The 25,667-nt window shown below is 50.4% G+C and overlaps 1 protein-coding gene across 3 annotated transcripts in view; it reads right to left on the bottom strand.

Moving 5' to 3' along the window:
• Window positions 1-25,667, bottom strand: part of LOC140904570 (class I histocompatibility antigen, F10 alpha chain) — a 36,339-nt gene that overhangs the window by 3,030 nt on the left and 7,642 nt on the right. The window contains exons 1-7 of one of the 3 annotated variants that reach the window (XM_078850968.1): window positions 21,955-22,011; window positions 12,489-12,540; window positions 8,666-8,941; window positions 6,760-7,035; window positions 4,844-4,945; window positions 4,394-4,426; window positions 68-144 (exon numbers count right to left, since the gene is read on the bottom strand). In XM_078850968.1, coding sequence (XP_078707094.1) covers window positions 92-144; window positions 4,394-4,426; window positions 4,844-4,945; window positions 6,760-7,035; window positions 8,666-8,924 — 723 coding nt within the window. In that variant the 5' untranslated portion in view covers window positions 8,925-8,941; window positions 12,489-12,540; window positions 21,955-22,011 and the 3' untranslated portion in view covers window positions 68-91. The other 2 variants (XM_078850970.1, XM_078850969.1) reach the window with 2 other exon arrangements.

The raw sequence follows: 25,667 nt of genomic DNA, 5'->3' as shown, positions 1-25,667 counted from the left end.
GAGCCCCTGTCACTTACCCTTGGCAGATAGGTCAGAGCCACCAGATCCTTGGTCGTTTGCTGTGCAGAGGAGGAGGAGAAGAGAGAGTATATTAGCGTCTCTCACAAGGCAGGGTTTCAGCGTAGTTAGTAGATACGGGGACTCCTATCCAAAGGGAACAGTCATCACCTCACTCTTCCCGAGCAGTGAGCTGGTTGGTGCACAGACCAGTCTACAGGGCAGCTGCCCAGGATTTCCATTATTCACGTGCGAAAAACGTCACCACTGCAGGGGGACAGCACTGCTCTATGCTCTTCATGCCTCGTCAGAACGGGAGCCCAGACTACTCAACATTCAACGGCTGGCAAAACAGGAGATGCTGGGCTAAGGATACTCCTGCCAAACAACCTCAACTCTGCCTCCTTTGGCCTGTGCCCAGAGGGGTCCCTCACGCAGACCACAGATGTTACCCTCCCCCCGCCAATGAACAGCAATTCCCGCCTTAATCAATGGCGCTGCACCGAACAGTGTGGACGGTATGAAGAGGAATGCGGATTTGGGGTGGTGCTGGGCACACAGACAAGGGCAAGTTTGGTTTGGCATGGTGCTGGTCTACTTCCTGTTCCTATTCCCAGACCCACTGGGGCAGAGTTTGAGTTGCGTGGGAAGCATCATAATTAAGACCTTACCAAATTCATGGTTGGTTTTGGTCAATGTCAGTCACAGGATGTAAAAAATTGTTATTTTCATCATTTCAGCTATTTAAATCTGAAATTTCACAGTGTTGTACCTGTAGGGTCCTGACCAAAAAGGGGCTGAGGGGAGGGGGGCAGCAAGGTTATTGTCGATGGGTCATGGCATTGCCACCCTTACGTTTAGGGTGCTGCTAGGGGGGCACTGCCTTCAGGGCTGGGTGCCTGGCCAGCAGCCACCGTTCTCTGGCTCCCCAGCTCTGAAGGCAGCACGGAAGTAAGGGTGGCAATACTGTGATCCCCTCCAATAACCTTGCAAACCCACTCCGCCCCCCACAACCCTCTTCTGGGTCAGGACCCCCAGTTAGAGAAACGCTGGTCTCCCTGGTGAAATCTGTATAGATTTCATGGTCTGTGATGCGTTTTTTATGGCTGTGAATTTGGCCATAATATCTCTGCATATCCTGGTTTGCCAACCTTTGACTTCTGGGAATTAAACACTCCCATTCTGAAAGGACACAGGGAGCCCAGGGCAGGGCTGAGCACCTGCCACCTTAACTCCCCATTAACAAAGTTCTTGCATGTGAATTTCTGTTGTTCTGGAGTAATGAGGAGGAGGGAAGGAGGCACGACTGAGGGCCAGCTGTAGGAGGAAGGGTGGTGCTCTGCAGAGGTTTTGTTGGCACTTCTCAAACCCCCTCCGTTACCTGCTGGGGGACCCCTGAGAGCATAGAGAGAGAGCTGGATGACTACACCCTAGCAGGGCCCGGCAGATCTGTGCACTTTATACTGGCTCTTCATACCAGACATTAGAGGGCCTCAGATGCAGTCAATAATGTATGTAAATATCTCCCATAAGTTTTAGTCTTGGTCCTGTTGGTAAAGCTAATTACAGGAGACAATTGAGGAGGGCTCAACGGGTAGTGATCAATGGCTCCATATCTAGTTGGCAGCCGGTATCAAGTGGAGTACCCCAAGGGTCGGTCCTGGGGCCGGTTTTGTTCAATATCTTCATAAATGATCTGGAGGATGGTGTGGATTGCACTCTCAGCAAATTTGCGGATGATACTAAACTGGGAGGAGTGGTAGATACGCTGGAGGGGAGGGATAGGATACAGAAAGACCTAGACAAATTGGAGGATTGGGCCAAAAGAAATCTGATGAGGTTCAATAAGGATAAGTGCAGGGTCCTGCACTTAGGACGGAAGAACCCAATGCACAGCTACAGACTAGGGACCGAATGGCTAGGCAGCAGTTCTGCGGAAAAGGACCTAGGGGTGACAGTGGACGAGAAGCTGGATATGAGTCAGCAGTGTGCCCTTGTTGCCAAAGCGGCCAATGGCATTTTGGGATGTATAAGTAGGGGCATAGCGAGCAGATAGAGGGACGTGATCATTCCCCTCTATTCGACATTGGTGAGGCCTCATCTGGAGTACTGTGTCCAGTTTTGGGCCCCACACTTCAAGAAGGATGTGGATAAATTGGAGAGAGTCCAGCGAAGGGCAACAAAAATGATTAGGGGACTGGAACACATGACTTATGAGGAGAGGCTGAGGGAGCTGGGATTGTTTAGCCTGCAGAAGAGAAGAATGAGGGGGGATCTGATAGCTGCTTTCAACTACCTGAAAGGGGGTTCCAAAGAGGATGGCTCTAGACTGTTCTCAATGGTAGCAGATGACTGAACGAGGAGTAATAGTCTCAAGTTGCAGTGGGGGAGGTTTAGATTGGATATTAGGAAAAACTTTTTCACTAAGAGGGTGGTGAAACACTGGAATGCGTTACCTAGGGAGGTGGTAGAATCTCCTTCCTTAGAGGTTTTTAAGGTCAGGCTTGACAAAGCCCTGGCTGGGATGATTTAACTGGGAATTGGTCCTGCTTTGAGCAGGGGGTTGGACTAGATGACCTTCTGGGGTCCCTTCCAACCCTGATATTCTATGATTCTATGATTCTATGAGGGGATTTGAACTTGTTGTCATCGAGGCGACAGAGTGGTGCTGATCTGAAGTCAGTGGAAAGACTCCCATTGGCTTCAACAGGCTTTGGATCAGGCCCAGATTTCACAAGCACCAAACCAACTTTCAGGTAAATCAAAAGAAGTGTAACATTAAAAGCAGGTCAGACACCTTCAGGGTCACACTCAGCCACAAACAGCACAGCTCTAGGGGGATAATAATTCAGCCCAAAACCACTGTATACATTCCTGACTATCGCCTTGTCTACACTACTAAAATTGGGACCCATGCCTGCAAGCCATGCAGTTCCACCAGAGAGAGCAGGGGTGGAGCAATTGAGGAGATGGGGTTCAGGTATTTTTAACCCTTGTATCATCTAGACTTCCTCGGAGCAAGGTTAGAGAACATGTGTCTACAGCCACTCTACACTACTGAAGAAGACCTCTGCTGGGAAAACAACACAGCAGGGCACAGATTATCCAACAAGTTCTTGGAATGTATTGGAGACCATTTTTCTTTCAGAATGTGGAGAAAGCTATGAGGGGAGAGGCTGTTCTAGATTTGGTTTGACAAATAGGAACTGGTTGAGAATTTGAAAGTGGAAGGCAGCTTGGGTGAATGTGATCATGAAATGACAGAATTCATGATTCTAAAGAATGGTAGGAGGGAAAACAACACAATAAAATAATGGATTTCAAGAAGGCAGACTTTAGCAACTCCCTGAGTTTGCTAAGGTAAGATCCCATGGGAAGCAAGTCTAAGGGGAAAAACAGTTCCGGAGAGTTGGAAAGTTCTCAAGGAGACATTATCAAGAGCACAAGTGCAAATTATTCCACTGCACAGGAAAGAAATGAAGGATGGCAAGAGATCACACTGGCTTAACCAGGAGATCTTCAATGATCTAAAAATCAAAAGAGAGTCCTACACAAAGTGGAAGCTAGATCAAACTACAAAGAAAAACTGAAAACAAATAACACAAGTATGTAGAGGCAAAATTAGAAAGGCCAAGGTGCATAATGAGATCAAACTAGCTAGAGACATAAAAGGTAACAAGAAAACATTCTACAAATACATTAGAAGCAAGAGGAAAACTAAGGACAGGGTAGGCCCATTAGTCAACGAGGAAGGAAAGACAATAACAGAACATGTGAAAATGGGAAAAGGGCTAAATGATTTCTTTGTTTCAGTTTTCACCCAAACGTGTCATAGCGATTGGATGTCTGACATAGTGAACACCAGTGAAATTGAGGTAGAATCTGAGGCTAAAATAGGGAAAGAATAAGTTAAAAATTATTTAGACAAGTTAGAGGTCTTCAAGTCACCAAGGCCTGATGAAGAGCATCCTAGAATAGTCAAGGAACTGAGAGAGGAGATATCTGAGTCAATAGCTCTGAAAAGTCATGAAAGATGGGAGAGAGGACTGGAAGAGGTGGTTAAGCACTGGAATAAATTGCCTAGAGAGGTTGTGGAATCTCCCTCATTGGAGGGTTTTAAGAGCAGGTTACTCAGGGATGGTCTAGATAATACCTAGTCCTGCCATGAGTGCAGGGAACAGGACGAGGTGTCCTCTCAAGGTCCCTTCCAGTCCTACGATTCTATGGTACTAGAGCAATAGTTGGACATTTCCCTAAAATCCTCAGTGTAGACAAGGCCTATGAGTGGGAGCGAGGATCTCCTGTCAGTGGCTCCAGGCTAAAATCCACAAGCAAATACTGATGGCCGTTCAGAGATGGCCACTTGAAAAGAGGCGATGGGTCTCTTGTCACTTACCCTGAGCTACAGCATAGCCATCTCCCTTCTTCCCTGCGGAGAGAAGGCAAATTTCAGTGAACGCAGCTCCCAAGGCAGGAACCGACTCTGATCTGTGTCCACAGCTCAGAAACCGGGCCCCTGGGCCAGCACAGCCCCCTGGCGCTCAGTAATGGACTCAAGGTCCCAGGCGCTCACAATTGGCAGGAGAGAAAGACACAATGAGACAGTTTCCACAGACCTTGGTGCACTGGGTGCTGAGCTCTTCGGAAAACCTAGTCCCATCTAAACTGTAATCCGCACCCAGTTTCTGGGTCTGACCCTCCAGCAGCTCCCATTGGGGGTCATTAGCTCAGTCCCGCAATGGGGCAGTTACACCGTACTGACACAGGCTCCTGAACTGCTGTTGCCCTTAGGCGGGTGTGCAGGGCCCGGCAAGTCCAGAGAATCCCCCCATCCCAGGCTCTTTACCTGGGCGTTTCTTTTTCCAGACGACTACTCCGATTATAACACCAATCAGGACAACTGCAGTGATAACTCCAGCCACAGTGGGAATCAGATTGTTATTTGGTTCTGAAATGGAATGGAAAGAATGATCAATGGGGAAAAATCTCCTTCCCCCGCACCACTAAAATCCCCCTTTCATCCCACTGCAGGGATCCGTCAGTCAGTTCCCCAAGTTAGGGCTGAGTCCTGCAACCCTCCACCCCTTCCAGTGCAACCACCATGCATTGCACCCCACCATAGGAAGTCCTGGACACAGTCTCTACCACTTCAAGTCATAATAAATATTTAGCACTTAAACTCGAAGACTTTTATAACATTAACCAATCCTCAGAACTGTGGGAGAGCATGGATGTCAGTATCATCCCTACACGGGAAAGGGGGGAGACTTGCTGAAGATCACACAGTGAGGCAGTGCAAGAGCCAGGAATCGACCCCAGGAATCCTGGCTCTCAGCCCCTCCTGCTCTAACCCCCTAACCCCAACTCCCCTTCCAGAGACAGAACTCAGAAGTCCTGGCTCCCAGCCCCTAACCCCCCTTGACCAGGCTGACTTTCATGACTAATGGAACACAGTCCCACTGCGGGAATCTGGTGCCAAACTGGAAACTGACTTCAAAGCTCTGGATTTCTCTGCCATGAATGGAGTTACAGACACAATGCGTGTTTTTTGAGGGGGCAGGAAGTAAAGAGGGGAGGATAGAAATATAAATACTGTTCTTGGTTTATATAAACCTGTTAAACCCCGAGTTCTGTATACACTTTCAGTTTCATTAATCAGCTTCTCCTGTTGTCTGAAAGAGCCACATGATAATACAGCAAAAAGAAAAATATTTCGAAGAGAATAAGGAAATGTGGGTTATGACACAAAAATTGGCAGGGGACGTAGTAGCAGGATTTTGATGTGAAACCATCTGCTGACGAGAGTCCCGGTGCACCTTGCCCTCTCAGAAATTGTTTGCACTTCCAAATGCTGCATTTTTCCACATCCCATTTAACCAAGCAAAAAGATGGCTGGAAGGCAACTCCATCTGTAATAAATTATTCCTAGACTTCCTTGTGCTAGGGGCATAGGAGTCTCTCCCCCGTGATGCAGGGCTCTAATCTGCCTCCTCGCTCCATTCCAAGGCCATACCTCCCTTCCAGCACCACTGCGCACAGAAACAAGCTGCTCCCAACATTAAACCTCTCTCTCTGGCCACATGGGCAAGAATGAAGAGCCCGTAGAGCCATGTTTCTGAGAACCTGCTGAATCAGAGGACCGGAAGGGACCTCGAGAGGTCATCTAGTCCCGTCCCCTGCACTCATGGCAGGACCATGAGTACCTGAAGTCGAGACCGGGCTGCAAGCTGAACCAAGACCAATTCTGTCTGGAAATAAGGGGCAGATTTGAGCTTCCCCTGGGATGTGGTAAATTCTCCATCCCTTGGAGACTTTACATCTGGAATGGGCATCTCTTTCTGAAGGATGAGCTCTAGTTTGCTCACAGATGACCAGACTGGATGCTGGGGTCCCTGGTGTGATTCCCCCCTGCCCTGTGCTATGCAGGAGCTCAGATCAGATGATTAGAATGGTCCCTTCAGGCCTTAATATCCCATTGTTTATCTTCTCCCTTCAGAGATAGTGTATTGCCGAGATGTATCGAACAGTCCCAGAGGCAGCAAACTGGAGAGCAAGACATGAGCCCCAGGCACTGTGGGTCCCAACTCTAGCACAAGAACTTGACTGCAGAGGGACAGGGCCAAAGGGGACAGGGCCTCACAGACCCTGAGGAAATTCCAGCTTCAGCCTATAAATTCGAATGAGAATTTTTCAGGGGTTGAGTTTAATGGATTCCCCCTCTCCCACAAGGAAAAAAGAGACACACACACACAAATGCCTTACCCCAGGAGACGGAGAGTGGCTCTGATAGGCTTTCATGCTCCACGTGACATGAATAATGGCCTTTGATCTTGGGATCAATCTCCATTGTCACCCAGGTCTGGTAGGTCCCGTCCCCACTGGGTAGGATGCCTTCAGAGTAGGTCTCTTGCTGTCTGTTCTCCCCATTTCTCAGCCAGGTCACGGTGATGTCCCGGGGGTAGAACCCACTGACCTGACAGGAGAGGGTGGTGAGGCCGTCATGAGATGACCTGTCGCTCACTCTAGCTATTGGGCGCACTGGGAAAAAGAAGAAACTGAAGTTAGTTGTTTCCAAGCTCTAATCCAAGCAGCCTTTGCTGGAGCTTTGCAGCATGAAATTCTGAGACCCCAGGAGTGGGAGAGGACGAAAGTCCATGAGACAGAATCCCTCTGATGAGAGAGAGCCACCATGTTAGAAGATTCCTGTGCCCAATTCACAGCATCAGCAACGGTGAACCACAAATCCAGGTCCCTGACCTGGCCTCTGCTCCCAACCAAAGTGACACAAGTACCTTGAAAGGCTTCACTAAGCTCCAGATACAGGTGTCAATCATGTGCTAGGTTTGTGCCCATCTCCTCTCAGTCCCTGGATATGAAAGAGAGAAGAATCTTGCCCTGGCCAGGGAGCAAAAAAAATGAACTAGACAAAATGACCAATTAAAGATGGAAAGGGCCCATTAAACAAAAAGCGACAGTGCTAAATTGCCCCTCAAATTAACTAATATTAATTGGCTAATTTCTTGTAGGTTGTTACCAAATCTATTTACCCCAATATTATGGATTTCAAATGCATTTACTCTTATGTTGAAAAATCAGTTTCCCAGCCCGTTGGCACTGAAATATACATTAGACTGCTGTGTATGGCTTTTACTTCTTGGCATTTGTAAAGATGGCAATTGACAAGATAATGTTCTGCTGAGGTTCGTGAGAGAAATAAGTAACTAGCATGTTGCAAAAAACTGGGTACAAATTTCAAGTAACTTTGAACAGCAAGTGCAAACTGTTTGGGAAGGGAAAGATTAGGGTGTGTAATGATGCTAACTAATCTGGGAAATGTGTGTACATGGTAACACGCAAGGTACATATGTGGGTAATAGCGAGTTAACATTTTGAAGCAGACTACGCTGCAACTGTCCTCCTGAGTCGGAGTGGTAAAGCATTTAACCTCTTCCCTTCTATGTTTGTGCTGATTAATCTTTACTGAAAAAGCTCTGATAAATTTGAGTGTGATTATCAGATGTCTTATTGATAAAAGAATCAAGGAATAAGTAAGAGGATGTTGCAGCAAAGGTAGGTCTTGAGGGGGAAAACTTTAAGGACAAGGGGCGCCTTCTTCCAGATTAGTATGGGGAGGGCAATTCCACATGTAGGGGATGGCATGGAAGAAAGCACATAAATGACTGTGGGAGAAGTTTGGACAAAGGCAACAAGAACAAAGCTACCGTCATTGGTGGAACACAGGGGCTGGGGGTAACATAAGAAAATATGATGGTGCAGACAGTGAATGAGGAAGAATTACATGGTGAATGAAGCTGGTGTCCAGAGAAGCGGTGGCTCTTCCATAATTAAGTAAAGTGCTCTAACATGCACACGCATTGGCAGATTGCCTTGATAACTACTGTGTCACACCAGGGGAAGAGCTAGAATGTGTGCTGCAAATTTGGGCTCATTTGATCAGCTTCTCTACAGTGAGCTGCTTTTAACATTTTCAATTTCTTATCTTTTTTTTGCAGCAGCGTTGGCGGGGAAGGGGTTCTTTCCCCACCCATCCCTGGTGCAAGGTTCGCTGAATTGCCCCTTACTGCCCTGCTCCATTTTGGAACTGGGGCTGGGGAATGGAGATGTAACTTGTACTGACCTCTTGGGTGGGGCTTGTCCCCCATCTTACCTTTCCTCTGCAGAGTCTCCTTCCCGTACTCTAGAGAACTCCTTAGCCAGGGAATACATTTCTCCTCCAGGTAGCGTTTCCACCGCTGGTTGTCAAGTACTTCAGCATCCCATCTCCTCTTGGAGATCTGAGCCCCAATATCTGCTGCTACCCAAGTCATGGTCTCCTTATCGAAGGTAAGAAAGTCGCGTCCGTCATATGAATCCTGGTAAAATCCCCAAGTGGTGTTGTCTTCCCGGAGATCACAGCCGTATATCATCTGGATAATGTGAAACCCTGAAACACAGCTGAGGGTCAGCAGCAGCCTCTCTCTGAAATCTCACCAAGACCCCACTGCAGGTAGACCACTGGGTCCTCCCCTTGCTACTGGGCCCTCCCTCCCCTGAGAAATGGGGTTACCACTTATGCTGCTGGGTCCTACACCCTCCCAGCTCCTTTCAGGAGGGAAGCCAAACCCACAGGGGGCCCACGCTCCATCTGTTGGGTCTTTGTACACTAAAGACCCCCCACTATAGAGAGCTCACAACCTTCAAGGATCACCTCACTGCTGTATGTTCCCTGTAGGGGGTGCAGGGTGGCACAACCCCAAAGGGAGTACTCTGGATATTAATAGAATCATAGAATATCAGGGTTGGAAGGGACCTCAGGAGGTCATCTAGTCCAACCCCCTGCTCAAAGCAGGACCAATCCCCAACTAAATCATCCTAGCCAGGGCTTTGTCAAGCCTGACCTTAAAAACTTCCAGGGAAGGAGATTCCACCAACTCCCTAGGGAACGCATTCCAGTGTTTCACCATCCTCCTAGTGAAAAAGTTTTTCCTAATATCCAACCTAAACCTCCTCCACTGCAATTTGAGACGATTACTCCTTGTTCTGTCATCTGCCACCACTGAGAATAGTCTAGAACCATCCTCTCTGGAACCACCTCTCAGGTAGTTGAAAGCAGCTATCAAATCCCCCCTCATTCTTCTCTTCCACAGACTAAACAATCCCAGTTCCCTCAGCCTCTCCTCATAAGTCATGTGTTCCAGTCCCCTAATCATTTTTGTTGCCCTCCGCTGGATGCTTTCCAATTTGTCCACATCCTTCTTGTAGTGTGGGGCCCAAAATTGGACACAGGACTCCAGATGAGGCCTCACCAATGTCGAATAGAGGGGAACAATCACATCCCTCGATCTTCTGGCAATGCCCCTACATATACATCCCAAAATGCCATTGGCCTTCTTGGCAACAAGGGCACACTGTTGACTCATATCCAGCTTCTCGTCCACTGTAACCCCTAGGTCCTTTTCTGCAGAACTGCTGCCTAGCCATTCGGTCCCTAGTCTGTAGCGATGCATGGGATTCTTCCGTCCTAAGTGCAGGACTCTGCACTTGTCCTTGTTGAACCTCATCAGATTTCTTTTGGCCCAATCCTCCAATTTGTCTAGGTCCCTCTGTATCGTATCCCTACCCTTCAGCGTATCTACCTCTCCTCCCAGTTTAGTGTCATCTGCAAACTTGCTGAGGGTGCAATCCACACCATCCTCCAGATCATTTATGAAGATATTGAACAAAACCGGCCCGAGGACCAATTTTCTATCCACCATATAGTCCATATTGCAGAGGTCTATCCCTTCCAGCTCTCTTCTGCTCTCTGAGGAGTCCCCCAGTTCTGGTAATCAGGGTCATTCTGGAGAAGAGAGAGAGTTCGGGGTGTCTATACCCCACTCTCTCCTGCTCTGGTTGTATTAATTTTGCAGGATCCTCAGGGTGACTTGGTCCCCCACCTCCTCCATTCACATTACCCGCATGTCCCTGTAGGGAAGGGGTACAGGTGATCTGTCCCTCACACTAACTTCTGCTCTGGTTTAATGACCTCACAGAATCCCCAGGGTCCCTCTGTTTCCCTGCCCCATCTTCCCCGTGCCTCCAGCTCAATCTAGGAATGGCAAAGCACCAACTTCGGATGCTTGGCCTCTTTTTCACACGTCCACTGTCTCAAGGTGATTCCCTGTAAGGATCAGGCCACTGACGGCCTTTAGTTCAACTGGCCACCATTTTCCCACAGCCAGGCTAATCTTCACAACAACGGCCACCATCTCGCACACAACCAAGAGCAGACTCAGTTAATACAGCCACCCCCGACCTGACAGGAGGCAGGGAGGGAGACTAGGGGGGAGGGAAGGGAGATGGGGACAGGAAGGAGAGTTTACGGGAGGGGGAGGTAGGCTGTGGTGAACAGAGAAGACTGTTGGGATCACGAGGAAGACTGAAACGCGTGGGGAACGGATCAGACCCCTCGCTTGGCAAACAGGGCAGAATGTGGGGGCACAAAAATACCCCACACAGGGTCCCAAGTATTTACACCCCTCCCCCATCATGCATTAGATACACCGAGGTAAATGCCTAGATTTTCAGCAATCACTAGTGATTTTGGGTGCCCAACTGAGACCTTTTAAAGGGGCCTGATCAGAACATGGGGGCACCCGGCCGCTGAATCTCAGACACCCAAAAAATCACGAATCACGTTTGGAAAAACGTCGGCCAAGGGATTAAAATACAATTTGGGGTCACAGCCACAGGTGAGAGCCGAGCCCACTGAGCTGTGTCCCTGAACCATGCCCCAGGCTTGGGCAAAAACCGGTTACTAACCTTCCTGTGACGGTTGTTCTCAGAGATGTGTTGCACACGTCCATTCCACGCTAGGTGTGCGGGCCCCGCACACAGTCGCCAGAAATTTCTCTCTCAGTGGTACCCATCAGGTCGCCTCTCATGCCCTCTGGTACCATGCGCTCATGGCGCAGTATAAGAGGACCCGTCGACCCCGCACCTTCTCAGTTCCTTGTTGCCAGCAACTCCAACAGAGGAGGAGGATGGTGGCTCGTGGAATGGACGTTTGCAACATGTCTCTAAGACCAAGCGTTACAGAAAGGTTAGTAACCATTTTTTCTTCTTCAACTGCTTGCACACGTTCATGCCACATTTGGTGACTCCCTTGCAGTACCGTAAGAGGTGGGCCAACCAAACCCAGTGTCATCTCTAGCTTGCTGGGTGATGGCGTAGTTGGAAGAAAAAGTATGTCCTGACGCCCAGGTCGCTGCTTTACAAATGTCCTGGATCAAGCCTGGGCCATGAACACCACTGAGGAAGCTCGTGCTCTCATAGAACGGGCCGCCAGGAAGGCGGGTGGTGAGACACCTGCCTGCTCGTACCACATGTGAATACACAGTGTGATCCACAATGAAATTCTCTGAGCTGAAATGGGTGGGGCTTTCATCCTATCAGCTACTGCCACAAAGAGCTGTGTGGATTTATGGATCGACTTTCTATATAGTCCTTTCTATACAGAACACTAGGATGCCCTGCCTAACATCCAAGAGTATGGAGATGTCTTTCCTCCCTATTCTTGTGCAGCTTCGAGAAGAAAATGGGCAGGAAAATAGCCTGATTACTATGAAACTCCAAGACTACCTTCGGGAGGAACAAGGGTGGGGGCAACCCTTGTCATTAAAGAACACTGTATACGGAGATTTTGACATAAGAGCTCTGATCTCCGAGACCCTCCTGACTGAGGTAATTGCTACCAGAAAGGCGACCTTCCAGGAACGGTACAACAGAGGGCACAATGCCAGTGGCTCAAAGGGAGGCCCCGTGAGCTCGGACAGGACCAGGTTTAAGTCCCCCAGGGGGATGGTGTCAGGGCTGATTCCCCACTCTGGCACTTCGAGTGCAGAAGGTGCGGGCCTGCAAGGACTCTAAAAATTAATACTGGCCACTCCAGGCTGGTAATGCTGCCACCACCCAAGTGAAAATCTGCCTTTTGCCAATCCAGAAAAACTCACTTGGGAAGATTTTCTGGGGCCCCTCGGCTTTTCCACCCGTTCCTCGGGGAAGCTGAGAAAGGAAACAAAAGAAAAGGGGAACCCACCTGTTGTATTGGCAGATTAAGATATGCACAACCTCCTCACCTCAAAAGACATAGAAATCCAATCATGTTCTTAAAAAAAGGAAATTTTATTAAAAAAATTAAAAAGAAAGAAAACACGTTTGGAAAACTTAAGTTATTGCTAGATCTTAAAAGAGCAACCGCAAGGATTAATCACCGAGAGTAGCTTTCTTGGGGTCCAGCTTAAAGGTTACAACAAAACAAAAGCACCTGGGGTCAGCACAGAGGAGTCCACAAGCCATAAAAAGAGACAAGCCTAATTGCGTCTACCTGACCATTTCCTGTTCTACTTCCATATCTGTGGTTCCAAATGAGTAGTTTCTAGGTATGATCCAGATGACTTTTCATACTTGACCCAGAGCTTTTTACAGCATGACTGCTGTCCTGTCCCTCTGCAGCCAAGAGAACAAAAGACCCACACACCCAGCAGTCTTTCCCAATTCGAGAGGGTACAGCTTCCTTATTGGTTCCCCTGGTCAGGTGCCAACTCATTTGAAGTTTACCTCTTAACCCTTCACAGGTAAGGCAATTAGGGTACAGCGGCTAAGGAGGATTCTAAGGCTAACTGAATGGTTGGGGAGTTACATAAGGGTGCTACCCACCCTCATTTATCACAGACGGGTTCCCAGATTTGCGGGTAAAGCCTTTCAAAGCCTTTCAGGAAGGGAAGGGACATTTCATGTGAAAAAACTGACCACCCACCCACCCACCTGGGGGTAGAATGCAGAGATGGCGGCTAGGTGCACCTCAACAGATGGAATCGCTAGACCTGGCTGCTCCCAGACTGTTCTGGAGAATCTGCTTCATCTGAGAGATGACTCAGCCGGTGAGAGGCAGGGGTGCCGGCACAGGGGGACCGAGGGGCCACGGCCCTGCCACTTCAGCAGCAGGGGGAAGGGGGCAGAGCCTCAGGAGAAGAGGCGGAGCATGGGGGGGGCATCAGGGGAAGAGGCGGAGTCACAGTTTCAGCCCTGGGCCCCCCCCCCCCACTCATAGGGAGGTTCTGGCACCCCCGTGAGAGGCCTTGCTGGGTCGACCAAATGGAGAAACGCTTCCACTCGGGGAGGTAAGTAGCTCTGGTAAATGGTTTCCAACTGCCTAGCAAGACCTAGCAGACCTGCTCCGCACAGGCCAGTTCTGCAGGATTCACCATGGAGCTGTCAGGCAGATGGAGCATTTGGCCGTGATCATAGAATCATAGAATATCAGGGTTGGAAGGGTTGCGAGATCAGGTCCAGAAGGGGAGGGAGCAGCATTGGAGTAGCTACTGACAGGTCTAGAAATAAGCCAGACTAGTGCTGACGTGGCCAGGCTGAGGCTATGAGAATAACCTTCGCCCCTGACCTCAGCAAGACTTTGTGCACAAAAGGAATGGGGGGGAAGGCGCAGAACAGGTGCTTTCTCTAAGGAAGTAAGAAGGCATCTGGGAGCGATCCCGGGTTGCAGTCATGCAGACAGCAGAACTGCTGACATTTCCTGTTCTGTTTGGTCATGAACAGGTCTACAAGTGGAGTGACCTACCACTGGAAACTGGCCCGTGCTATGTCGGGGCATAGGGAACCATTCGCGGTGAGAAGAGCTGATCTGCCAGCTCGTTCTGGGCTCCCGAAAGGTGAGAAGCTTCGAGGTGGCTCGAGTGCTTTATGCAGAACTCCCACAAGCAAATGGCCTCCTGACACAGGGGTAGAAGAGCAGGCCGCTCTCTGCCTGTCGATGTAAAACATGGCTGCCATATTCTCTGTAAGAGCTTGCACCACCTTGCTTGCGATGGGGGGTAAGAATACCTGACGTGCTAGGCGGACCGCCCTGAGCTCTCTGATGTTCATCCGTAGCAAGAGTTACTGCTGGGACCACTGACCTTGTGTCCTCAGGTGCCTGAGATGGGCAGGCACCATGAGCACCGAGTCCAAATGATGGCTGTTTGGCCAGTACACCAAGGCCAGCCAAGCCTGAAGGGGTCTGAGGTGCAACCTCGCATATCGCACCACGTATATGTAGAAGGCCTTGTGACCCAACAGCCTGAGAGGGCCTTGACCTTTGACGACACTGACTGGAAGTGGGCTTCTGGGAGGAAGGCCCTGGCCTGGGTATAATAGAGCACTGCTTCAATAAACTTCTGCTCGTTTATCAGCAGGCCCAGTGCACAAAAGGTTGCTTGGACGAGGTGGATACTGGCTTTTACCTGGCACTTGGACTGGCCCTTGACCAGCCAGTCACTGAGATACGGATACACCTGCACCCCTCACCTTCTCAGGAAGGCTGCCACTATTACCATGCATTTCATAAAGACCCATTTGGCTGCTGACAGGATGAACAGGAGGATGGTAAACTGGTAATGAGCCTGGTTCACAACAGTCCTGAGAAACCTTCTGTGGTCTCAGAAAATAGAGATGTGGAAATAGGCATCTTTCAAATCGAGGGCAGCGTACCCGTCCCCTGGATCCAGGGAAGGAATGATGGAGGCCAGGGAGACAATGCACAACTTCAGCCTTTGAGTGTTGCAGGGCTAGAATGGGTCAGAGATGCCCTTTGACACTCAGGATTAATGAATTGTGATTTTGCTCTCCATATGCTTTATGGAAATACGCTTATGAATGTGAATATGATGTATCTGGAATATGCTTTACGCAAAAGGGCTCTTGTATGATGTCATTAGAAAGCTTGTAATCTACTGAGTGTGTTCATCCTATTTGTTTGCATGTATTATTTCTATGTCTGGAGTTGGGGAAATAAGATATAAATTTGTGTCACAGTTGTAGTCACACCAGGTGAGGGCCGTCAATGGGGCATTAGGAACTTGATGGCTCCCATTAATTAGAACAATTGATGGTAAATGGTTTATCTACCTGAAAGTCTTCCTGTGTACCTGGGGGACAACCCAGGAGGAATGGAGACTTGAGGTCTCAGAGACAGGTGACCATGTTTCCCGGTCGTGAAATCCATCTTAAATCTGGTACTTTTCCATTTAGCAGGAGGGGCGGGGACCCAGAGACACACAAGATTCCCGCCTTGTGCCAAAGTTATAAAATGGGGTGCCAGTCATGAGAAAACCCCTGCTTATCACCTGAGATGTCTGCTGGATCTAACAAAGACTGTACCAGGGGAAAAGGACTGGGCCCAGACGAGGAAAGAGTCCAGTCTGTGAAGTAAACTTATTGGAACATCTTTGAGGGTGAGATATTTCCTGTAATCAGTTTCTTAATGTATTAGGCTTAGACTTGCGTGTTTTGTTTCATTTTGCTCTATGACCTACTTTGTTCTGTCTGTTATTATTTGAAATCACTTAAATCCTACCTTTTATACTTAATAAAATCACTGTTGTTTTTTAATAAACCCAGAGTAGGTGATTAATACCTGGAGGAGCAAACAGCTGTGCATATCTCGCTATCAGTGTTATAGGGTTCGGACAATTTATGAATTTACCCTGTATAAGCATTATACAGAGTAAAACAGATTTATCTGGGGTTTGGATCCCATTGGGAACTGGGTGTCTGGGCACTGGAGACAGGTAACCTGCAGAACAGCTTTCAGCTAAAGCCTGCAGCTTTGGGAGCGTGACCCGGACCCTGGGTCTATGTAAACAGACTAGCACGTCTGGCTCAACAAGACAGGGTTCTGGAATTCCCAAGCTGGCAGGGAAAACTGGCTCAGAGATGATTTCAGTATATCAGTGACAGTCCCAAGGGGATCTCTGTGACAGAACCCATCACAGGAATAACAGGAGTGAAACCCTTTCCCTCTTAAGTTCCGAGGCACCTCCTTCATGGCTCCGACCCAGAGAAGGGCTTGCATCTCCTGGGCTAAAAGTTGCTCATGAGAAGGGTCCCTGAAAAGGGACAGGGATGAGGGGTAGGAGGGAGAAATGGAAACAAACTGCTTTGTATAATCCCTCCTCCACTGTACTCAGCACCAAATGGTCTGTGGTGATAAGGGACCATGCCAAACTGAAGCAAGAGAGATGGTCCAAAAACAAAAGGGGGGCAGGATCTGGTATGTGGACTGGTGTAATGCCCTTGGGTGCCCCATCAAAAGTTTTGCTTGGAACCTTCTGAGTATCCATGAGGGCCAAACAGCGAGGCTGAGGCAGATGGGGGCACCTGTCTGCATCTACAACTGCTGTTCTGCTTTTGAACAGGTCTTGACAAGGCGGCGGGCCTGGGAAGTGGACAGGTTGTTGGGGTTTGAATTGTTTCCTCAAAAGCACCGGGACATGGAGATTCAAGGACTTGAGGATGGCTCTGGAGTCCTTCAGGCAGTGGAGTCTGGCATCCGTTTGCTCTGAGAAGAGCAAAGTCCCTTCAAACAGAAAGTCTTGAAGAGAATACTGTGCCTTTGTCTGTAGGCCAGAGGACTGAAGCCAGGAGCCCCTTTGCATGGCCACTGGTGACGGCATAGCCCCGGCTGCCGCATTCACTCTGTCAAGGGTGGCTTGTGGGGAAGCCCTGGCCACTGCCTTCCCTTCTTCCACCACAGCAACAATCCTCTGCCTGGACTCTTGGGGAAACGAGTCTTTAAATTTCAACATGGTATGAAAGTCATATCTGCCCAGCAGTGCCTGTTGGCTGGTGCTGTGGAGCTATAGACCATTGGTAGAATACATTTTCCTACCAAAATAGTCCTGCTTTTTTTAGTCTTTTGACTTGGGGGTGGCCCCTCATAACCCTGGCCTTTCCCTCTCATTGGCTGCCGAGACGACCAAGGATCCGGGAGGGGGATGGGAACATATGTACTCCTACCCTTTGGTGGAGACATAGTACTTCCTATCTGCCTTCTTTGACGTGGGGGGCAGTGAGGAAGGGGTCTGCCATAGGGTTTTAACTGGACCCACTATGGCCTCATTGAAAGGCAGAGCTACCTTCAACAGGACCACTGCAGCCCAGATGTTGACAAAGCTGTTGGAGGATTTTTTTTAAACTACCTCCACTTTCAGCCCTAAGTTTGAGGCCACCTTCTTCCATAACTCCTGGTGAGCCTTGAAGTGTCCTGGGGTGGCAAAACACCCATCCCTGCCTCTTCTGGGGAGGAGGAGGCAGCCTTCTCTCAGACACCACTGAGTAGGAGCACCTAGACGGGAGGCCAGGCAGTGGAGGAAAACCCTAGGGGTCCTGAAAAGGCCATTGTATCTGCAAGGGCCATTGCCCACTGAGCCAGGCAATCGGAGGAACCCCCACCCCGGGATCCACCATTGCATAGGGCTGATTGCTGGGGTACTGGTACCAGTCCCTTGTCTGGTGCAAGATTCAAACTCCAACTTGGATGATGAGTCATCTTGTGGGGACGAGGGGGGTGTGGTACCCATCGGCTCCAAGGGACGGTGCTGAGGATCCAGGGATCGGGCCGAGATGGGGAAGCTGCTTCGACATAAGCAGAGAGCAAGGGGCCTGGTACCAGACGGGAGCTCAGGGCAACATGCTCCCTTCTGCTTCCCCCACTGCTGGCACCAACTCTTGTACTGCCAGCAAGGGTGGTAGCGACCATGCCAGCCAGTCCCTGGCCACCGCAAACCTCTCCGGGACGGACGGCACCGCGACCCTGCTGTGCTTCACTGCCCCTCTGGTGCCGGCGGCTGGTCGGGCACCGGACTCCACAGGGCCTGTGGACAGGGCGGAGTCGACGGTATCGCCGCGGAGCAGGGGCAGAGGAGTGGCCAGACGCTGGTCGCACTCCCCGGCACTCCCCATGCTTGTCCATTCTTAGAGATGAGGAACCTCTGAGGCAGCTGCTGCTTATGTTTCTTTCTTGGTACTGGGCATGGGGAATGGTGCCAAGAGTCCTGTATGGACTCTCTCTGCAGCAGCTCTTCATACCAACACTGAGGTACATGGTGCCAAGTTTGACTGGCTCAGCTCTGAAGAAGGTTTGAGTGCTGATTTCATCAGGAGGGACTTCTGTGACGTTGCACTCCGTGTGTTTTACGGAAATATGCTTATGAATGTGAATATGATGTAACTGGAATATGCTTTATGCAAAAGGTCTCTTGTATGGTATCATTAGAAAGCTTGTAATCTACTAAGTGTATTCATCCCATTTGTTTGCATGTATTAATTCCATCTCTGGAGTTAGGAGAATAAGATATAAACTTGTATCACTAATACAAGTTGCTTCAGAGTCAATGAACTGTGAATGGCTCCATATACTTGCAAGCCTTCCTGTGCATGTGAGGGCCAACCCAGGAAGAATGGAGACTAGGGGTCTTACAGTGACCATATCACCTGGTAATGAAATCCATCTTAAATCTCGTACTTTTCCATTTAGCAGGAGAGGTGGGGACCCAGAGAGACAAAAGGTTTCCACCTTGTGCCAAAGCTATAAAAGGGGGTGGAGCAGGACAAAGGGGGCTGCCAGTCATGAGAAAACCCCTGCTTACCACCTGAGTTGTCTGCTGGATCTAACAAAGACTGTACCAGGGGAAAGGATTGGGCCCAGACTAGGAAGGAGTCTAGTCTGTGAAAGAAATTTATTGGAACTTCTTTGAGGGTGAGATATTTCCGGTAATCAGTTACTTAATGTATTAGGCTTAGACTTGCGAGTTTGTTTTATTTTGCTTTTGTGACTTACTTTGTTCTGTCTGTTATTACTTGAAAACACTTAAATCCTACTTTCTATACTTAATAAAATCACTTTTGTTTATTAATAAACCCAGAGTAAGTGATTAATACCTTGGTGAGCAAACAGCTTTCCATCTCTCTCTAGCAGTGTTATAGAGGGTGGACAATTTATGAATTTACCCTGTATAAGCTTTATACAGAGTAAAACGGATTTATTTGGGGTTCAGGCTCCCAGAAAGGCTGAACACTGGGTGCTGGGAAAGTCCCTGTTAACTGAGAAGCCCCAGGGCTGAGTGAAACTCAGTTTCTGTGGCCCAACCTCTGTGTCTGTGCTGGAGATGACTGGTGTGTCTAACTCAGCAAGATAGGAGTAGAGGGGAGCCTATTCTCGCAGGAGGATTGTTTTCATTGGTATCTCAGCACATCGAGTGACAGTCTCGAGGGGAGTCTCTGTGACCAAACCTGTCACAACTTCAGCGTGGCCTCCCTATCCTGTTTCACATGTGGACTGAACTGGTGGCAGAGCTGACAGAGATCCGCAAGAGGAGTTTCATCCACGCACTTTAGACAGCTAGAGTGCCGGTCGCTCAAAGGCATGGGCTCGCCGCAGAAGGTCCCGGGTTTGAAGCCCAGAGACCGAGGCATGCCCAGTTTCAGGACCAGAAGAAACTCTGCTATGAGAGTCCAACTAACTATTTATCCCAGTCAACTGAAGTCAAAAAGTGAGAAAAACAACTGAGGGGAAAAGGGATGGAGTAATGAGAGAAGCAAGCAGCCCCACACATCCCTCTTCTCCTCTATGCCGATCTCCACAGGGATGAGCAGGGTGGGGGCACTGATGGAGTCTCAGAGGGACCAGACTCCGAATTCCCCCATATGCGTGTTGGGGGCAGACACAGCTAGAGAGGGGAACAGCGTTGGTGGCCAGGATGCAGGACTCAGGACAGTCTCTGGTGACCTGGCAGCCTGAGGACTGCGAGGAGGGGGTAAATGGGGGAGGAAGGCAGGAGGGGGCAGTCAGGACAGTGGTTCAGGAGGGGGCAGCGGGGACAGAACAGCAGCTCCCCAGCGCACGGTTAGGGGCAGGCGAGCGGAGCCCCTTTCTTAACATTGGGGAGGCAAGTGTCCGTGTGAGCAGGTCAGGTTGGAGTCTCAGCAGCCGGGGACCAATGGGTGAGACTAGTCAGGAGATGGTTAAACTAGCTACAGAAGGGGCTCCCACACTAGGGGGGCAGACACTTGACAACCCTCCACCCTGTCGCTTAGCCATGGGGCAGCGCCACCAGGAACCCAGGTGTCCATGAGAGGATGGGAATTAGTTCTCATTGCTGCTGTCTCAGTGCTGGGAGCCAGGAGGGATTCGGGCAGGCCGGGGGGTGCTATAACAAGGGGTTGGGGACACTCCTGGGTGAGGACCAATGTGACAGGCCAGTACCACTGACACGGGGGAATCAGGGGACTGGGGAGTGAAAATCCCTGTCAGGAAGGGCAGAGCAATTACATCAGAAAGACCCTCACCTGCCAGGAATAGTTCAGCAGTGACAGGCACTGAACGCTTATGGATCATCCCCGTGCTAAGTGAGACGGCCCAATCCAGGGGCCTGGCCAAGGGGCTACACCCCATATATAAGGCTGAGCAGGAAGAACGGCTCTTTACACATTTATCGATAGTGTGCAGGGGAACCTGCCTGACCCTGGAGGCTCCAACCAGTGGACATGGGCAGGGGTTTCTGCTGCCGGGAGTAAGGAAGCCCGGGAGTCTCTGCACGTTGCAGGGGCTGATTCTCTCACTAACTCTCCAGCCCAAGTCAGTGTCAGACCCTCACTCTGCGGAGCGAAGAGGAATCTGACCTTAGATAAACTCACTCTGGAAATAAGACAAAGCGAACAATGAAGGAGGCTCACTGGTGAGTAGCTTCTCCCCGGGGCTGGGGTGAATGCAGCACTGCCTGCTCTTGTGACTTTACTGTGCGTCTCATGATGCTGGATGGTTTTATTAAATCCCTAGTTCCTGGACTCATGAGATTAGAGGAGAGTCTCAGCTCTCTTCTTACAGCAGTAACTTCTAGTCCTTCTAGGAGCAGGGAAAACCCCGGAAATGTGTCCCCTAAAGGCTCAGACCAGAGGGCAAATAAAAATAAGCTCCAATACTATTCCCAAAATACTGACGACATTTAAGCCAAACTCAGGATTTTGGGGGCCTGACTCGTGATGTCTCAACACTTGGGGCTGTCGATACTGGGATTCCCCATCACTCGGTGTCTGGGAATTGAGACAAGACGTCCCAGAGCCCTGCTCTAGCTCTAGGGTCTGACAGCGTCACTGTCGTAGCCGAGAGGAACAAACCCCGCCGTGCAGGAATTGCTGGGTACGATTCTCTGGCCTGGGTGACCAGGAGGTCAGACTAGCTGGGTCTGACGGGAACTTCTGGCTTTCGCACCTCTGCCGCTCTGCCCAGGAAATGACCACACACGAGGGGTGGGGGGGTCCCCCGAAGGGCAGCAGAGGAAGCTGCAAGTGAGACTGGTAGCACAAATCTAGGGTGTTTGGGGAGGGGACAGTATGAGAGTCCCACTTTGGAGGGTGTCAAAACATGTCTTTTGCATGAACCCTCCATCCTGCAGCCCCTCCCCCCGCCCCATGTCCCTTTGTCCCCCACATTCACACGGACTCCAGCGAGAAAATGCCCCTGGGGGCTGTCCCTTCCCCCCATCCCCAACACGCATCCCTGTGTCCCTTCACCCTGTTTACATCAACCAGGCCCCCCCACCCCATGTCCCTGCGTCCCTAGGTCGGGTCGGGTCCCGCACTCACCCTCACTCTGGTTGTAGAGCTGACCCAGGGTGTTCAGACTCACATTGTACCATTTCTGGAAGCGCAGTCCCCACCAGGTCACCTCGTCCCAGAACTCCAGACCCTCGTTCTGCGCCATCCACGCTGTGTAGGGCTCTGCCCTCTTCATCCCGCTGGTGTAGACATAGGTGACCTGATCGTCCACGTACACAACACGGCTGTACCAGGGAAGCCCCGGGCCGGGCTCCGACACCACTGTGTCCAATACACGCCTGGAGTGCAGGCCTGGGGGGAAAGATTGGGGGCAGGGAGGTCAGATCAAACCAGACCCTGCCAGGGAGCCCCTGGCAATACACAGGAGCGCTCCTGTGGGAGGGAGACCTGGGGAAGGGCTCACAGAACGGCCTGACTGGGGAGCAAGAGATGGTGGGGTACGAGCAGAAAGGGAGGCAGGGCTGGAGGGGGAGTGAGGAGGGGAAGGGGTGGGGAGGTACAGGGCGGCTGGAGCATGTGTGAGGAGGAGGGGAGTATATGGGGAGAGTGTATTGAGGGTGCAGGGAAGTGTGAAGAAGGAAAGGGGGCCCAGGAGGAGGGGCAGGGCTGGAGTGCGGTTTGGGGAAATGGAAGGGGGTGTTATGGGAGAGGGTGGGGCAGGAGGACTGGGGGATGGGAGATGCAGGAGCTGAAGCTGGGGAAGGCAAGGTGGGCAGGGGGATGGTCCAAGCTACAGGTGGGAGCCAGGACACTGGCTGTGCACACAATTTACTATAATTTATTCAGAATATAAGAACGGCCAGACAGGGTCAGACCAAAGGTCCATCTAGCCCAGTGTCTGTCTGCCGACAGTGGCCAGTGCCAGGTGCCCCAGAGGGAATGAACAGACAGGAATCATGCCGGGATCCATCCCTTGTCGCCCCATTCCCAGCTTCTGACAAACAGAGGCTCGGGACACCATCCCTGCCTCATCGTGACTAATAGCCACTGAGACACGTGTCCTCCATAAACAAACTAACATGGCTACCGCTCTGAAACTGCACACTGAGTGCATGTTTTCAGAGAACTATCCACAATGACTCTAAGATCTCTCTTGAATGGTAACAGCTAATTTAGACCCTGTCACTTTATATGTATAGTTGGGATTATGTTTTCCAGTGTACATTACTTTGCGTTTATTCACACTGAATTTAATTTACCATTTTGTTGCCCAGTCACCCAGTTTTGTAAGATCATAGACTCATAGAAGATTAGGGTTGGAAGAGACCTCACGAGGTCATCTAGTCCAACCCCCTGCTCACAGAAGGACCAAACCCAACTAAATCATCCCAGCCAGGGCTTTGTCAAGACGGGCCTTAAAAATCTCTAAGGAAGGAGAGTCCACCAGCTCCCCAGGTAACCTATTCCAGTGATTCACCACCCTCCTAGTGAATAGTGTTTCCTAATATCCAACCTAGACCTCCCCCACTGCAACATGAGACCATTGCTCCTTGTTCTTTCATCTCCCACCACTGAGAACAGCCTACCTCCATCCTCTGTGGAACCCCCTTTCAGGTAGATGGGGCTGCTATCAAATCCTGTCTCACCCATCTCTTCTGCACACTAAATTAACACAGTTCCCTCAGCCTCTCCTCAGAAGTCATGTGCCCCAGCCCCCAATCATTTTCGTTACCCTCCACCGGAGTCTTTCCAATTTGTCCAAATCCTTTCTGTAGATGGGGAATCAAAACTGGACACAATACTCCAGATGCGGCCTCACCAGTGCCGAACAGAAGGGAACAATCATTTCCCTCGATCTACTGGCAACGCTCCTACTAATGCAGCCCAATATGCCATTAGCCTTCTTGGCAAGAAGGGCACACTGCTGACTCGTCTCCAGCTTCTCGTCCACTGTAATCCCCTTTGTAACTCTTCACAGTCTGCTTTGGTCTTCACTTATTCATGCTGTGGCTGCACACCAGGTCCCCTGTAGGGATCTGGCCCCCTGTCGTGCCAGTCACTGCACAGGCCCTGCCCCACAGAGTTCACAGGCTGATCCCCCGGCCCCACAGATCCACAGGCAGGATCAGGGCCAAAGGGGATGGGGAAGGACGACAGCTTCCAAACCACCTGATGATGCAGAGACTGAATCCCTGATCCCTTCACCCATATGAGTGTCCCACTGACATCAGACACGGCTCAGGGGAGTTACGCACACATCTGTGGGGGGTCAGGACCTGGGGAGGCGGGGGGGCAGGCTGACACAGGCTGGTAACTTATTTGGTCCCGTTAGTTCCTCAATGTCTCAGGGATTATTTAGTCTCAGATCCTGCAGCCTCGCAGTGTGGACCCTCACTCACTCTCACAGCCCCCTGGAGCCTTCCCTCACCTCAGTAACGTGACACATAGCGTCTGCAGGATCGGGGCCTTGCTCCATAGTTCCTAATGGCCAGTTACAGACCAGAGGGCCGCCCCCCGTGCTGGACACTGGACACACACAACAGGGACAGCCCTGATCTGGCTTATGTATGAGCTGAAGAACAGACGGATCTAACGGGGACAGAGCTCTCCCCTTTTCTTCCCCTCAGCTCCTCCGGCTGTACACCAGCCACTGTCCATTTCACTCCCCTTCAGTCACAATCAGACGCCGGATCTGGCGAGCAGGGCTGCTGATGCTGCTTCTCCCTGGCTAACTAATTAAAGAGAGTCAGTGGAGCAGGGGAACTGGACCCAGGGTCTCCCACCACCCGGGTGAAGGCTCCAACCACCCGGCTCCAGAGCCATTCTCAAGCCCCTGCTCTCTGGCCCAGTTCTACTTTTCCCCAGTGGAATAGCTCCCACAGGAGCGATGGAGGGGGCCCCACAGCAGAGTACCCCACAGCGCAGGGACTAAGGCACCCTGTGAGGTGGCAGAGCCTTGCTCAAATCCAGTCTCCCGCACAGGCAGAGGGAGCCTGAAACCAGGTGTCTCCGACCCCCCAGGTGATGCCCAAATCACTCGGTTCCTCCCACACTGTTGTGTGAGCTCATACAATATCAGGGTGGAAGGGACTTCAAGAGGTCATCTCGTCCAACCTCCAGCTCAAAACAGGACCAACCCCAACTAAATCATCCCAGCCAGGGCTTTGTCAAGCCTGACTCATAGACTCTAAGGTCAGAAGGGACCATTATGATCATCTAGTCTGACCTCCGGCACAAAGCAGGACACAGAATCTCACCCACCCACTCCTGCAATAAACCTCTCACCTATATCTGAGCTACTGAAGTCCTCAAATCACGGTTTAAAGACTTCAAGGTGCAGAGAATCCTCCACCAAGTATCCCGTGCCCCACACTGCAGAGGAAGGCGAAAAAACCCCAGGGCCTCTGCCAATCTGCCCTGGAGGAAAATTCCTTCCCGACCCCAATTATGGCAATCAGCTAAACCCTGAACATGTGGGAAAGACTCACGAGCCAGATACCCAGGAAAGAATTCTCTGTAGTAACTCAGATCCCCCGCAACATCCCATCACAGGCCATTGGGCCTATTTACCACTAGTAGACAAAGATCAATTAATAGCCAAAATCATGTTATCCCATCATATCATCTCCTCCATAAACTTATTGAGTTTAATCTTGAAGCCAGATAGGTCTTTTGCCCCCGCTGCTTCCCTTGGAAGGCTGTTCCAGAACTTCACTCCTCTGATGGTTCGAAACCTTCATCTAATTTCAAGTCTAAACTTCCCAGTGACCAGTTTATAGCCATTTGTTCTTGGGTCCACA

Source organism: Lepidochelys kempii, chromosome 28, assembly GCF_965140285.1.
Source record: "Lepidochelys kempii isolate rLepKem1 chromosome 28, rLepKem1.hap1, whole genome shotgun sequence".
Lineage (NCBI taxonomy): Eukaryota > Metazoa > Chordata > Testudines > Cheloniidae > Lepidochelys > Lepidochelys kempii.
The sequence above is the reverse complement of the archived record's forward strand: the minus strand, read 5'-3'. Positions and strand labels throughout refer to the sequence as shown.